Source organism: Carassius auratus, chromosome 24, assembly GCF_003368295.1.
Source record: "Carassius auratus strain Wakin chromosome 24, ASM336829v1, whole genome shotgun sequence".
Lineage (NCBI taxonomy): Eukaryota > Metazoa > Chordata > Actinopteri > Cypriniformes > Cyprinidae > Carassius > Carassius auratus.
Window position 1 is genome coordinate 2906279 of NC_039266.1, and position 15124 is coordinate 2921402.

A 15124-nucleotide genomic window follows, 5' to 3' on the forward strand; every position below is an offset into this window, starting at 1 on the left:
AGTGTACAGGCGCACGAATAATATACACACTTACAGCGGCTCTCAGTGTGAGTTATTTAAATACATATTTTAAGTGGGACCTGAACAAAGACGAAGGTGAGACGCAGTGGTAATTTAATTTTATATTACCCATTTAACTAAGCTGATATAAAATATTTATATATATATAACAAGCAACTCCAGCACTTTTTTCGTGAGGGAGTTTTTTGACAGTTGGGTTCTGTTTTTGTTCGAATTCCTTCAGGACCGACCATGGCTGAGACTGCAGCTGCTCCCGCATCCAGGCCCAAGAAGACGAAAAGCTCCAAGAAAGCGACGTCGCATCCCAAATACTCCGAGATGATCAAAGCGGCCATCGCAGCCGATCGGAGCCGCGGCGGTGCGTCGCGTCAGTCCATCCAAAAGTACGTGAAGAACCACTACAAGGTGGGAGACAACGCCGACTCCCAGATCAAACTCGCCCTGAAGCGCCTGGTGGCCAGCGGGCTTCTGCGTCACACCAAGGGCATCGGTGCCTCGGGCTCCTTCAAACTGGCCAAAGCCGAGGACGCCAAGAAGCCAGAGAAACCCAAACCAGCACCAGTGAAAGCCAAGAAGCCAGCCAAAGCCGCAGCGAAGCCCAAGAAAGCCCCCAAGCCCAAGAAAGTGGCGAAATCCCCCAAGAAAACCAAGAAAGCCGCCGAGAAGAAAGTGAAGAAGGCAGTGGAGAAGAAGAAATCGCCTGTCAAAGCCAAGAAAGTTGTGAAGAAGGCGAAGGTGGCCAAACCTGCCAAGGCGAGCAAAGCCAAGAAGGTGAAAACGGCGAAGCCCAAACCCAAACCCAAAACAGCGGCCAGGAGGACGGGCAAAAAGAAGTAAATTCAAATCGATCGAACTGATTCAGTGTAAATACACTTTTTGAAGCAAATGTTTTTGGTATATTGTTATTTTTGTAAGGTCTTTTGTGTGCGCGGACTTCAACCCCACATTTTTACAGCGTTATCTTTCCAGAAACTTTTTTTGTGCGCATTTGTGATTCTATTAAGAAGATCCCAGACATCGAAACGACTTAACTGTTATTTATTTTAAAGATTTCTTTCCGATCATTTTTTTTATTTATAAAGTTGATCTTTTTTGCACACTTATTATAATTCAGACATAAATATTTTGCCAATTAGATTTTGTCGCTAGAAGATATATTCCTACTGTAACGTTAGGTCATTCGAGGACTGTTAAGAACAATAATAAAAAATGTCATTGTATGAAGAACAGTGCCCTGTACAGAATTAACTTGTGACGTGGACTGTTGTAGTCTAGTTCCATTGCTGTCCATATTATACTGTCATTGCGCGTTATTCGCATTACTGTGCATCAATAAACTTTTCTCATTGCAAGCAGTACTTTGTCTAGTGTTTTACTGCAGCACCATGGAGAGCACATACAGTTAATGTGAGTTTAAACGGGTACCATGGCAGTGGTCTTCGGGGAGCGCACTTTCTAGCAGAGGAGAGCAAAGGGTGAAGCGCATCTTTGGTTTTGAGGGGCGTTTTGACTCTCTGCTGCTCCGCGGTGTTTGATTGGAGAACTGCAGCTGTTAGTCTCATGACGGGGTAAACGCAAATGCTTCGCTGAGATGACGTGTCAAGCGGTGTGACGTCTAAAATATAATCGAAGTAAAACCAGTTTCAAACAGAAAAGACTTAAAAATCATAAAATAAAAACTCATTAATTTCAGTTTAAATATGAAGACTTTACAACTTGGCTTCAGTAAATATAGATAACACACAAGGACTTTGGAAATGATCTTTCTTAATAATGTAGGCACTTAAACTAAAACTAATATTAATTGTAGGCTACCAAAAGACAAAACACTGGAAAGAGGCCAAATTGAGTGCCATAAAACGAATAAAAAGATAAGCTATAACCCTGATAGTAAAAGTATTTTAAATATAAAAGTTTCATAAAACATTAACTTATAACAGTGTGAACTATGACTAAGGGAACTCAAAAAAAAAAAAAAAAGAACATATGAACATTTTAGCATCAAAACCACTTTGCTTATGCTTATGCACACACAATAGTCTGAGATTTCATTAAAAACCTAAAATTTTTTTAAGACTGACCCTGGAAATTATTTGACACAAACATTGTATTATCATTAAATATTTCAGACTTCCGTCTCCAATCAAATGCGAATAAATTACTCTACAAAGTCAGATTTGTAGCTTTAGATGCTCTGTAAAACAAAAACAAAAAAAATAGTTATGCTGGAGAACTCGATTATGGCATTTTAAAAACAAATCCCTAAATTTCCAATAATTATCGTAATTCAACTGGTTATGCTAATTATTGTAAATATGTATTAAACTAAAAAGAATGCAAGCATTTTCACAAGCAGTCTGACTTTTTGACCCCATTACAGTACACATATTTAATCCTTTATGTTAAAACATGTACCTTCATTATTTGTCAACTTTCCAAAACTCACTTCAAGCATCTCTGATCTGCTCTATATATATTGCATAATGCTCCTGAAACATGACACTGTTTCCAGTCTGAACCGTAATGAGATACAGGTTCACCAACACAAGAGGGCCTGCTCCAAACCTCCAGGACCTGACACATTCATGCATTAAAACTCAACTTATCTTACAGAAGTATATGAATTGGCTAAATAATGGGATAACCTAACCTATCAGAATAACGCAATGTGTATTGTATGATGGATCCAACAGATAATCAGCTGCTTAGGTTTAATCATGTGATCAAGCGAATTGCTCTACATTTTCAGCATGCTGATGTATAGAGCACAGTAAACAAAAATCACCAGAAAAAAAGCTAGTTTATTACAAAATATTTCTATTAGAACATACAGGCTTCAATCCAAGCATCTCATTTGATGTTGAAACTGGAAGACTGAGGCTGATGAGACATGGGCCAGGGGGATTTTAGGGCAAGTTAATACTGGCCATTAATACTGAACAAAATATAGCAATTATGAAAATTAAACCAGGAAATTAGGACCGCCACAGTCATTTCTTTCTTTTTGAAGGAGTATCTTCACATGCAAATTCAACGTGAATGAGCAAGAAAGACCTCAGCCCTGAAACTGGCTTTAGGGTTTGTTTTTAGGCTGAAATAAAAGTTAACATGCTCACAATGTCTTCAAGATGAATCAAGTTTGGACAATATTATAAATACAGTAATCCAGGCCATCCTTAACTGTCCATCCTGACCATATCAGTCCATTATAATGGTTGAAGTAACTGTATTCAAACTGGTTATCTGGTTTTTGTAACTATACAGGAGGGCTCTAAATATCATCAGAGCAATTTAGGTTACTAAAATATTATTTAAAATACACTTTAACACCATCCATCCTTACTGCAATTTTAAACAATCAGAAATCATTCATCTCTACAATCAATATAGGCGAACAGAAAAGCAAGATCCTGCAAGTTTCGGTCCAGTTGAACCATTCTCAAAATCATCAATGGGTTTTGCCTTGGCTGTCTTTAAAAAGTAACACATACATTTATTTGTCAGTCATGGTCCAAACATATAAATGTCAATCTGTGGAATATGAAATGGAAATGAATGGGGACCGATGCTTATTTTGCTTTAATTCGGCCAATTTAGAAGATGCACTTAAATGCTTTCTGCTGACATCTGTAGCATTCAACTAAAATTGAAGGGAATGGGTCACTCGAATGAAAAATCTGCTGAAAATGTACTTATCCTCAGTTCTTTATCAGTACAGATTTGAAGAAACGTAGCATTGCATCATTTGCTCACCAATGGATCCTCTGCAGTGAATGGGTGCCGTCAGAATAAGAGTCCAAACAGCTGATAAAAACAATCACAATAATCCACAAATAATGCATGCTTGTATATTTATAATTACAAAATCCATTGTTAATATTTATATATTCTTGCTTTCTCTTGTGAAAAACAAATCTCGTCTGTTTCAAAAGATGTTAACTGATGGACTGGAGTGGTGTGGATTATTGTGATGTTTTTATCAGCTGTTTGGACTCATTCTGACGGCACCCATTCACTGGAGAGCATCCATTAATGAGCAAGCGATGCTAGATTTTCGCCAAATATACATCTTGGGACGGCCTGAGTCGAAGTCAGTTGTCAGGTAATGAACTACTCCTTTAATTTCTATTTAACCCAGAACATTTTGAGAGGGGGAATGATAAATTACATTTAAGTGCATTTCCTGTACTGGCTGAGGTAAAACTCAATAACTGACCTCGACGTTGAGATGCCTTTGAACACACACTTCAGAAACAGAACATGAATTCACATGGAATATATTTACGATCCACACTGACTTCCCAAGCTATTCCATACAATCCGAAACGTAACCTTTTAAATCATTTCTTGATATTGTTCCCTTCAAAACATGATGAAAAAAATGTCAGATGTCAGTCAAACAGTAAGATCGGGAACTTTTTGTAATAAAAGCAAAGCATGTGCAATACATTAGTCCAGCTGAGAAGAAACAAACAAACATCTGCTTAATTGTGTTATTGTCACTGTAACTAGTAGAGCTTCATGCCCTTGTTAAGCCACAGTGACTCAGTAAGGCCAAGACAGAGCGCAGGAAACGAGTGAGTGTGTGTTTATCTGCATGTATTGTGAGAGAACGCGAGTATCTGCATCATTTGTGTCGACTGAAGGCTCTGTACAGAGCGAAGCCCAGCATGGCAGCTATTGTGGTTCCCAGAGTCACACGCAGCCAGAAAGACGTGCTGCTCATGTCTGATCCGTTCAGGTGCCTGCAGACAGGAAGAGAGTTTAAATACACTCAGTATTGCTGATGACCTTGGTGACACACATCCAGCCAAGCAGGCTAATTTTAGTCTGGCATCTGCAAATCTTTGAAGTCAACAGGCAACGTTTCTAACCCATTTTATTCAACAGAAATATTGACTAGTGGCTTGTGATATTCAATGAAAAAAGTAAGTCATTTTTTGTAAACACTGTAAAATGTAAAATATATGTACTTACGGGTACATGGCAGCCCAGGTGAGCTTGCTGTAAATGTGTGTGTGAGTGTGTGTGAGCAGCGTGGAGAATCGGAGAGGTGAAGGCAGCCGATGTTTATAACAGAACTCAGACGGGCTCATCCCATGATGCTGTTTGACTTCTATCAGATCAGCTTTGGAGCCCACAACCACACACGGGATCCCACTGTCCATGTAGTGCTGCTACAGAGCACAGAACACGAATACACTTCACTGAAAGTCATCGAAACAGAGAGCTTACGCTTGTCAACTACTGAAATTTCTGCATTTGCTCAATGTAAAAAAAATTAAATACAGTAAAAACAGTCATATAATTTTTATATATTTAAATTGCATCACAGAAAAAAGCTGCACTGTTTTCCATGAGTTAAGTCAACTTAAGCCCAACTAAAAGTGCATGAATTTCAGGAGAAATAAATAACTCGGATCATATATTATTCACTGACAGATATCAGGTTGTGCGAGGTCATTATGGTTTATTAAATCAGAGGGATGATCCAATCTTAATGTGGTCAATGAGTGAGGCGTGTGTCAGAGTTTGTCTCCTGAACTAAAGCATCCTGTGCATGTGTGGAGGTTTCGTACCTTATAAATACTAGCGCAGTAGTTGAAGGAGTCCGGGTCGCTGACATCATACATGAGACACGCCACATCACACGCTGCGTCTGCTGCTTTTAGAAACTCTGTTTCCACGTCCACCTCCTCCAGCTGCGAGGAGTAACACACACGTCAGCCGGGAGCCAATAAACTAGGCTTTGTGTAAAGCTTGAGATGGCACTTACGATGAGGTACTTGTCCTGATTGGCTATTGAGACTGTGTTGATGGCGTATATTGTGGGGGGACCGGGGTCACGCTCGTTTCTCTGAAAATACACAAAATAGATCATATTTGGTAGATCTAACCAAGACTATTGGGAGTGCAAAGTACATAAATATGACGTGGACAGAATATAAACTGTGGTTAGATACCAGAGGTAAAGCATGAAAACCTCTTTCTAGATTAAAACACAAGCACTATTTTGTAACCATATTAATATTACTGCTATTGTTTTATTTTTTATGTTTCATTGCACAATAATAATAAAAGAATATGATTATTTATGATAAAGATTTACCTTTTTCATTGCATTCATAAAAATGGCAGATGGAAATGTATATATATATATATATATATATATATATATATATATATATATATATATATATATATATTTATTTTAGTCAGTTTAATTAGTTTTTAATTGTATTTTATTTACAGAGTTCATAAAAATCTAACTGGTATATAAAAATATATAGAAATAAATATATATTAAGCATTAAATATGTTCGGATTGTCTCTAATTAGACTGCATTTTTTTATAGAGTTCATATAAATCTCAAAAAATATATAAATATTTGAAATACTATACATGTTTCTGATTGGATTTGATTTGAAGGCAGTTTGTTCTGATTGGCTTAATGTCGTATTCTGGAAAGTAAAATTACAAACAGTGGTTTTTCTTTCAAATCATTCGCTCACCTCAGTGCTCCGCTGCAGAAAAGCTTGGAGGAAGTCGGTCTTTCCTGTTCCTCGTGGACCGATCACTTTGCAGAGGAACACGGTGCGCTGGGTTTGTTTCTTCTCCAGATCCAATGCCTTTTCTCTTGTTACTAACATGCACAGAGAAAAAGACTCTTCAGAATCCATCTGATCAAACACATGTGGGGTTTAAAGCAGGACTGTGAGAGGATCTCATTACCGGTGATGGCCGAGGTCTGGGACTCTCGCTCCATTAGAATGGGATACCCGAGGTGACCGAGATGCTCCAAACACCGGTGGACATCCAAATAAGCAGATAACCTGCGGTTTATTCAAGAACACATCAAATATAAAATCATAACTACCAAACTGGGTGAGTGTAATGATGATATTCCAATTAATTTAAGTGAATCGTAAACATACTGCGCAACATGTGACAAAAACATGACTCAAGAAGTGAATCAGAATTATACAGAACAACCCATGCAGCATGATTCACAAACAAACGACTCGTACTGATCCTTTTTAGTGAATCACAATTATACAGCACAACATGTGTGGTATTAGAACTGCACAAATAATCGAATTTTTACTCGCAATTACAATTATGAATGCCACAATTATGTAATCTTTCAAAATGGCAATTAATCATTCAAAGTCCTCTTATGTTATTGTGCATGCTTAAGATGTGTTTTTTCATTCTACATATCATCTTAAGGGTTTCCAACATTATTTTAATTTTAGTATAACATTATAAAACCATATTTTACTTTTTTTATAATTTGTAGAAACCAATCCCATGTATATTTGACATTTTAGGCTTAATACTATAGAAAAGCACTAAATGTTTTTCAGTTAAGAGTGTTTTCAGCTTGTTTATTTTCATATAAAAATAAAGCAAGCAGTTGCATCAAACAATGGTTTAAACATCATTCAATGTAAATTGTGAGAATCGTAATTAATAATCGCGATTACAATTTCAAGGGAATAATCGACGATTATGATTTTTGTCATAATCAAGTAGCCCTATGTAGTATGATTCAATTATATTGACACTTATGAACAGTTTTTTTGTGTGAATCGTAAACATATGACACAACCAGTGTCTAATTCATGAAAAATGACTCGTACGAAGCAGTACTTTCTAGTTAATCATAAACAAACACTGCAGTGCTACCAGTGTTGTCTGATTCCCAAGTAAATTATTGTTATGAACTGATTATTTTAAGTGAATCATAAACATATAGTGCAATCAATGCAGCCTGATTCACAAACAAATGACTCTTATGAACTGATTCTTTTAAGCATACAGAGTGCTACCAGCATGGTCCAATTCACATTACTCTAACTCTTATTAACAGGTTTTAATACAATCATAAATTAAACACTGTAGTCTGACTCACAATAAAATGACTCCTATGAAGCCGCTGTAGCCCAAATCGCAAACAAATGACTATTTTTTTTTTTGAGTCCATCACAAACAAAAAGAGCAACCAGTCTCTGATTCATAAAGAAATGACTCATTCAATCGAGTCATTTTAATGAATCATTCTAATGAGTTGCTGCATGATTCAATCCGTTGATTCACTGAAAGAATTCAACAAGAGCAGTACTTCCAGTGATTAAATATATTAAACTAATCAAATCAGAGTTGAATCAATATGAGAAATGTATATTACCAGAATATCATTATCAGAAACCAAATTGATTGTTTTTGATGCATTAATGAGAAAAATGATCTATTTTGACTCACATCCATTGGCAAAAGAACCCGTGCTGTGAGATGTAGTTGTCGTCTGATAAGGAGACGTTACTGTACACCTCCGGGCCCCAGGGCATGTAGGGTAAAACACTAAACAGATTCTTCAGCTCAGCGGGGGAGAGCGCTGAATCCTTATCCTGCAGGAGGAGAGTCGCAACCATCAGCCGGACGGACCTCTAATCACGCAAAGTTGATTAGAGGATCAGATGTGAGAGCTCACCTCGTCGTACTTATCAAACAGCTTCTGGAGGAACTGATGACCCAGATGATTCAGCTCTGTCGAGCAACCCACCGATACTCGTAACCTGAAACACACACATACTGGTCACTTCAATACTGGATTTTGTTCATGCACTCACATGCTCTCACATGCACAGACGTACGGTGGATAGAGGTAGTCATCGGTCAACTCGAGCGTGTCATCGTAGCCGAATTTACGCAGGATGGTCCAGGTGGTTTCATGACGTCCCCTCTGGATAAAGAGAGTGTTCAAGAACAAGAAACCTATGGAAAACACACAAACACATGTGTGAGAGTGAGTGAGTGAGCATCAGTAATTATGAATACATGCGTAAAGTGTGTTACCGTTGAGAGTGAGTCCGTTGTCCTGGACTCCATCACTGGTGTTCTTCCACACCACTGTCTTCACGTCCTCTAGAGCCTGAGGAGCCAGTGGGTTCCCGAAACATAATTTCTACAAACACAAACATTTTCATACAAATCAATAGTATATTTATGCATATTATTTGAATATGTTTACTTAGTGTTTAATTATAAGCAATTAACGACTCTTCACATGACAATCGGTTTGGAGAATGAATGACATTAAGTACCGTAACTATAATGTATCAATTTGATAACTATGAGGGAATTTTTTTTTTTTATGGTATTTTATATATTTATATATATATATATATATATATATATATATATATATATATATATATATATATATATATATATATATATAGAGAGAGAGAGAGAGAGAGAGAGAGAGAGAAAGAGAGAGAGAGAAAGAGAGAGAGAGAGAAATAGATATAACAAACCTACTGAAACAGTGTTAAAAACTCTTTAAAAAAGTAATAAAAAGTCATTTTAAAAGTAACATTTTTTAAATGTTAGTTAAAACTATATAAAAAAATTATAAAAAATTTTTAATAAAAAAAATTACATTCAGAAATGTTAAAGTACAAAACATTTTTTAATTTAAATTAAAAAAAATGTTCAAAAGTACAAATTCAGAATTTATAATTGTTTTTTTAAATCAGAAAATGACAAACGTTCCCTTTGCAATTAACAAACAAATTGAGTTTAGAAAAAAAAAAAAAAAAAAAAAAACTCAAATCGAAATAGAAATAATACAAAAAGCAATACAATTGAAAGAAAATTAAAAAAAATTGTAAACTACTGTATATTTGAATATAATAAATGACTATAAATGAAAATGAAAATCTAAATATAAAAACTAATTTAAATAGTACATAAATAAAACAAAAATATCACAACAAAACAGCACAAAACTAAATTCTTTGATTTAATAAACCCATTTAAAGCTCTTAATAAAGGGCTCAGTAGTTTGTTTATGATGGTATGTTAGTATGTGAGCGACCTTGGCTGTATTCATGGAGAGAGTTAGTTGAGTTAAAGATTTCTAATTTGATCTTGGATAGGACTGTAAACTATTTCAGATTTCCACCATTGCTGGATGTTCATATTTGTCTGAAGACAAGATTTTGAGTCTGTCTTTCATAGGAAATTTCGCTGCGGAGAAATCCAAGCATTGGCTCCTGCAGTGAAAACTGAACTATAATGAGGAATCTTTCTGATGGTTCACCACAAAGCCAGCTGAAACACGATCTTCAGTCTCTGACATCTGCAGAAATTGGGATTTATGATAGAAAACTTTCTCTAATACTTCAAAGTTGTTTGTGGTAATCATTTGTTTCTCATTAGATCCATGATTATGAATGTTTTTTTAATTCTCCAGCAAGGAATACAACAAAAGTGTGCTTGACTTAGTACATTAAAATCAACTTTTATATTTTCCAGATGGGGTTTAATCCGCAATCTGAAGGGACGAATACTCTTTGATTTATTTCTTTTTTTGTCTAAAGTGAAAAAACTGCTTGGTACGCCTGATTATATTTGTTGGTGGATAACTTTGTTCTGAAGTTACTGATTCTCTTGTTTGCTCACCTGAAAGCAGTTGAGTTCAGCGTCACTGAGGATGTGATCATTATCCTGATCAGAGATACTGAAGATCCGACTCAGAGCTCGAACACACTGCGGCTTCAGCTGCACAACACACACCGACATTCAGACTTCTTCTATAAACTCATAAGATGAAGCCTGGCAGACATGTAGCAGTGTGTGTGTGTGTGTGTGTGTGTGTACCTGCTTGTCTTCAGGGTCGTAGAGCGGAGCAGTCGGGTGCAGAACGGCCTTCTGGGCGTAATAAAAGAGCTCAGAAATATTCTTCAGATTCTTAGCTGAGCACTGCACACACAAATACATCATCATATATATTATATTATGCATTCATAAACAGTATTTTTGGCCAAAGATGCCATCTAGGTAGAAAGCAGATTAGGTTATAAGAAAAAAAAAACATTACTTTTTTTTTAATATTCAATACAGCATCAGTAACCATTAACACAATTGGAGTTTCAATATAGACAAACCGCAACATTCACAAAGCAAACCATCCTCTCCAGTTTGCTAAATTAACTTGATATAATAACATTTGTATTCTTCATTTAGAAATAGAATTATTAAAGGTACAGCTGCAAAAACAGTGTCAGGTCAGAGAGCGGCTGAAAAATGGTCATGAAAAATGTCTATATTTCATTTCCTATAGCGAGGAATCTTGTTTCTTCTGCTCATCAAGCCTGCATTTATTTGATCAAAAATACAGAAAAAAATGTAATATTGTGAAATATTATTACAACTTAAAATAATAGTTTTCTATTTGAATATACTTAAAAAAAAATTATTTATTAATGTGATGCAAAGCTGAATTTTCAGCATCATTACTCCAGCCTTCAGTGTCACATGTAACATCAGTCGATCACATGATCATTTAGAAATCATTCTCATATTCTGATTTATTGTGAGTGTTGGAAACAGTTCTGCTGTCGAATATATTTGATCAATAAAAGGTTCAAAAGAACTGCATTTATTATTAAAAAAAAATTCTAATAATATATATTCTAATAATATATTTTCTTTACTAAAACTTTTTATCAATTTAACACATCCTTGCTGAATAACAGTATTGATTTTACAGAAAAAAAATAAAGAAAAAATTACTGACCCCAAATTACTGACCAGTAGTGTATATTGTTATTAAAAAAAAAAAAAAATATATATATATATATATATATATATATATATATATTTTTTTTTTTTTTTTACTTTTTATTCATCAAAATATCCTAAAAAAGTATCACATGTTCTGAAAAAATATTAAGCAGCAGAACTGTTTCCAGCTTTGATAATGAATCATCATCATTATAATGATTTCTAAAGGATCATGTGATAATGATCCTAAAAATTCAGCTTTGCATCACAGAAATAAATTATAATTAAAAGTATAATAAATTTAAAAACAATTATTTTAAATTGTAATAATATATCACAATATTAAACAAATTTCTGTATTTTTGATCAAAAAAATGCAGGCTTGATGAGCAGAAGAAACTTCTTTCAAAAACATTAAAAATAGTAATGTTTCCAAACTTTTGGTCTGTACTGTATGTGAAATATATGTGTGAATTGTGTCATTTGAGTTTGTGTGGAGAGCGGTTCGAACCTCTACACAGGTCTCAATCTCTGAAAACTGGTTCATGATTGGCAGGATGGTTTCCATGGAGCTGCCGGAGCGCAGGTCGGACTTGTTGCCCACGAGGATGATGGGAATCCTACGGCAACGAAAAGAGACATTTTTTATGGAACTCCTAAAAAATGCAGATGCACTGACGTAAGAACAGAAATCAAGATCATACTTGTTTCCTTTCTCAGCACCACCGTTCACCAGCGGGATCCACTTAGTCCTGATCTGAGAGAACAAACCGGATCAAATCAGTTCAGGGAAAATAAATAAAGAGACTAAATAATACAGATAATGTTCAATTGATAACCTTGTCAATGGTTTCCTCTTGTGTGACATCATAAACCACACACACAACATTGGCCTACAAATGAGAAAACAATCATTTCAAATTCATGTAATAATCACACACACACACATTTAATCAAAAATAAATTAAAAATAGTAATATTTATGTTTATATTTAATACATAGTGAAATTTTACTGATTCGATGCTCAATAAATAATTCTTTATTTTTACTATAAATGTTGAAAATTACTATAAATGTTTTTGTTTAATAATATTCTTGTGGAAACGGTCATACACAACCATTAAAACATAATAATAAAAATAATCATTATTTAACTAGATTAAACATTTTACTCAGCAGCGATGCATTAAAGTGATGAAAAGTGACAGCAACAACATTTATCATGTTGCCAGACGTTTCTATTTCAAATAAATGCTGTTCTTTCGAACTTTCTATTCGTCGAAGAATCCTGAAAAAAACAAGGCATCACGGTTTCCATAAAAATATGAAGCAGCACAACAATGTTTTCAACACTTATAATAATCAGAAATGTATCTTGAGCAGCAAATCATCATGTTAGAATAATTTCTGAAGATCATGTGACACTGAAGACTGGAGTAATGATGCTGAAAATACAGCTTCGATCACAACAATAAATTACATTTCAAAATATATTCATATATAATACACTTGTTTTACATTTGAATAATATTTTACTGTTATTATTGTATTTTTGTCAAATTAATGCAGTTGTGGTTACAGCTGGTTAGGACAAAAACTATTAATATCATGAAAAAGACGTGATTTAATGTTTGTCATACACAGACAAGATCAGGAGGATCCTCACCTTCACGATTTCCTCCCGCAAAACTTCATCAGACTGTTCACTTTCTGTAGAGAGATAATAAGTGTTAATAAAATACTACAGGGCACATATTATATCATTCGACGCACACACACACACCTGAATAGTCGACTATATGTGTGGGCACTTTCTCAGGCGTGACGTCGGCTGGTATGGTGATCTCTTCTGCTCGGAGAGGAACCTGACGACACAAACACATCACGAGCGTCATCTTACTGCATCAGAGAAACACACACCAGAGAGGCTCATGGGTAAACTCACCTTCTCAGGAAACTCCTCTCCAACCAGAGACATGATGAGAGAGGTCTTTCCCACTTTGGCTACAGGGAAACAAAGGATGGGAAAATATGAAATCTCAATAAAAACGTTCCCAGAGTTTATATGACTCCAGCCACTGCTGTGATTTCGAGTGTTTCCAATCCTTCATACGTGATGTATCGGGGTAAAACTCTACTTCTGTAACTTCTATAATTGTTGTTATAAATGTATCATGGTTTGCACAAAAATATGTAGCGGCACAGCTACATTTTTCTACGACAGCGTTTTAGTGTCACGTTGAATTTTTTTCTCTAAGATTACGAGATTGAAGTCGTAAAATTTTGAGAATAAAACTGAAATATTACGAGAATAAAGTCGAAATGTTTTGAGATTAAAGTTGAAATATTAAGAGAGTAAAGTCGAAATAATACAAGAATAAAGTCTAAATATTTCGTGTAAAAAGCCGAAATATTATGAGAATAAAGTCGAAATGTTTTGGAGAATAAAGTAAACATTTTTCCTGAATACATTTTCACATATTTGGGAAATTTCACAAAGAAAACTGTTTAATTTAATGAATTGTTTCAACATAAATACATCGATCTGATCATTAAAGAACTTTTAAAAACATATTATTGTAAGACACATAATTTAATGTAATATATCAACGTGGCACTAAAACACCGTCGTAGTTTTCAACATTGATAATATTATTAAATGTTTCTTGAGCAGCAAATCAGCATATCAGTTTCTGAAGGATATATTTCCATCCACAGTATTGTTATCAGAGTTTCTCTGTGAATACGTGCATTGTGTCACAAGTGCTGCAGGATCTGTTTACTCTTCAGCTTCTTTTGATGTTTGACTAGGCACAAACTCCACACCTTGATAGTTACCATGTCAACACCTTCATTATTAATCACTGCCGAACAATCAATGAACAGATTTCCCCATTCATATACTAACACACACACAAATATTATATATATATATAACTACATGAAATAAATCTAAGCAAAATTACTAACAAAACCTTCATGCAAAACAAATAATAAAGTGGCAAATAAATATACCGTCTACTAAATACGGTGCACATGAAAGTGTGTAATGAGTTTTAATATACATTTATCTGAATATGTATCACCTGCAAATATCTACAAAATAAAGCAGGTGTTTAATTAACCGATATTTACTGTCTAATTACATTTCTGAATTGTCATTGGCCTGTTTAAATAACATGCTAAATATATAATGAAGTACATGTTCGTGTGTTCTGATTTAACATACAAAACTTATAAATAGAGCACTAAATGAGTCGATAATTCTAGAGATCAGCGCGTTTACTTCAAATCATTTCTACAGCAGTTCAAGGTGAGGTTTAGCGCTCTCTAATCATGCTAACTTTCATTAAACTCTCACGTTTTAATTCCCTTGATATTTAAGAGAAGCAATATCTTACGTTCCCCCAACATCAGAATCCGGACATCGCGTTTCATTTCAACCCGCTCTCTATTGAACTTTCGGTAAACTTCAAATTCAATTCAAAGCTCGGTGCAGCTAGTTTCTGGCTAGCCCCATTACATCC

At 35.0% G+C, this 15124-nt stretch overlaps 2 protein-coding genes across 2 annotated transcripts; one reads left to right on the plus strand and one right to left on the minus strand.

Moving 5' to 3' along the window:
- On the plus strand, nucleotides 1–1377 carry LOC113042088 (histone H1.0-like). The gene is made up of 2 exons (XM_026200663.1): nucleotides 1–96; nucleotides 245–1377. Exon 2 carries the CDS (start codon nucleotides 253–255, stop codon nucleotides 856–858), a length of 606 nt encoding a protein of 201 aa, XP_026056448.1. The 5' UTR covers nucleotides 1–96; nucleotides 245–252; the 3' UTR covers nucleotides 859–1377.
- A 1425-nt stretch (nucleotides 1378–2802) lies between these two features.
- On the minus strand, nucleotides 2803–15124 carry rhot2 (ras homolog family member T2). Its single transcript, XM_026200664.1, has 19 exons — nucleotides 14999–15124; nucleotides 13543–13601; nucleotides 13381–13462; nucleotides 13264–13307; nucleotides 12436–12489; nucleotides 12301–12353; nucleotides 12108–12216; nucleotides 10691–10792; nucleotides 10493–10591; nucleotides 8882–8990; nucleotides 8680–8800; nucleotides 8517–8601; nucleotides 8288–8433; nucleotides 6755–6855; nucleotides 6535–6665; nucleotides 5798–5878; nucleotides 5601–5723; nucleotides 4999–5198; nucleotides 2803–4766 (listed from the first exon to the last, which is right to left on the minus strand). The coding sequence occupies exons 1-19, from the start codon at nucleotides 15033–15035 to the stop codon at nucleotides 4649–4651; spliced, it is 1854 nt and encodes a 617-aa protein (XP_026056449.1). The 5' UTR covers nucleotides 15036–15124; the 3' UTR covers nucleotides 2803–4648.

Coding starts and splice junctions, on each gene's coding strand:
- rhot2 (XM_026200664.1), bottom strand. CDS start 15,035: ATGAAACGCGATGTCCGGATTCTGATGTTGGGGGAAC. Junction 13,463..13,542: donor GAGAGGAGTTTCCTGAGAAG/GTGAGTTTACCC, acceptor TTGTGTCGTCAG/GTTCCTCTCCGAGCAGAAGA. Junction 4,767..4,998: donor ACCTGGGCTGCCATGTACCC/GTAAGTACATAT, acceptor TCCTGTCTGCAG/GCACCTGAACGGATCAGACA.
- LOC113042088 (XM_026200663.1), top strand. CDS start 253: ATGGCTGAGACTGCAGCTGCTCCCGCATCCAGGCCCAAGAAGACGAAA.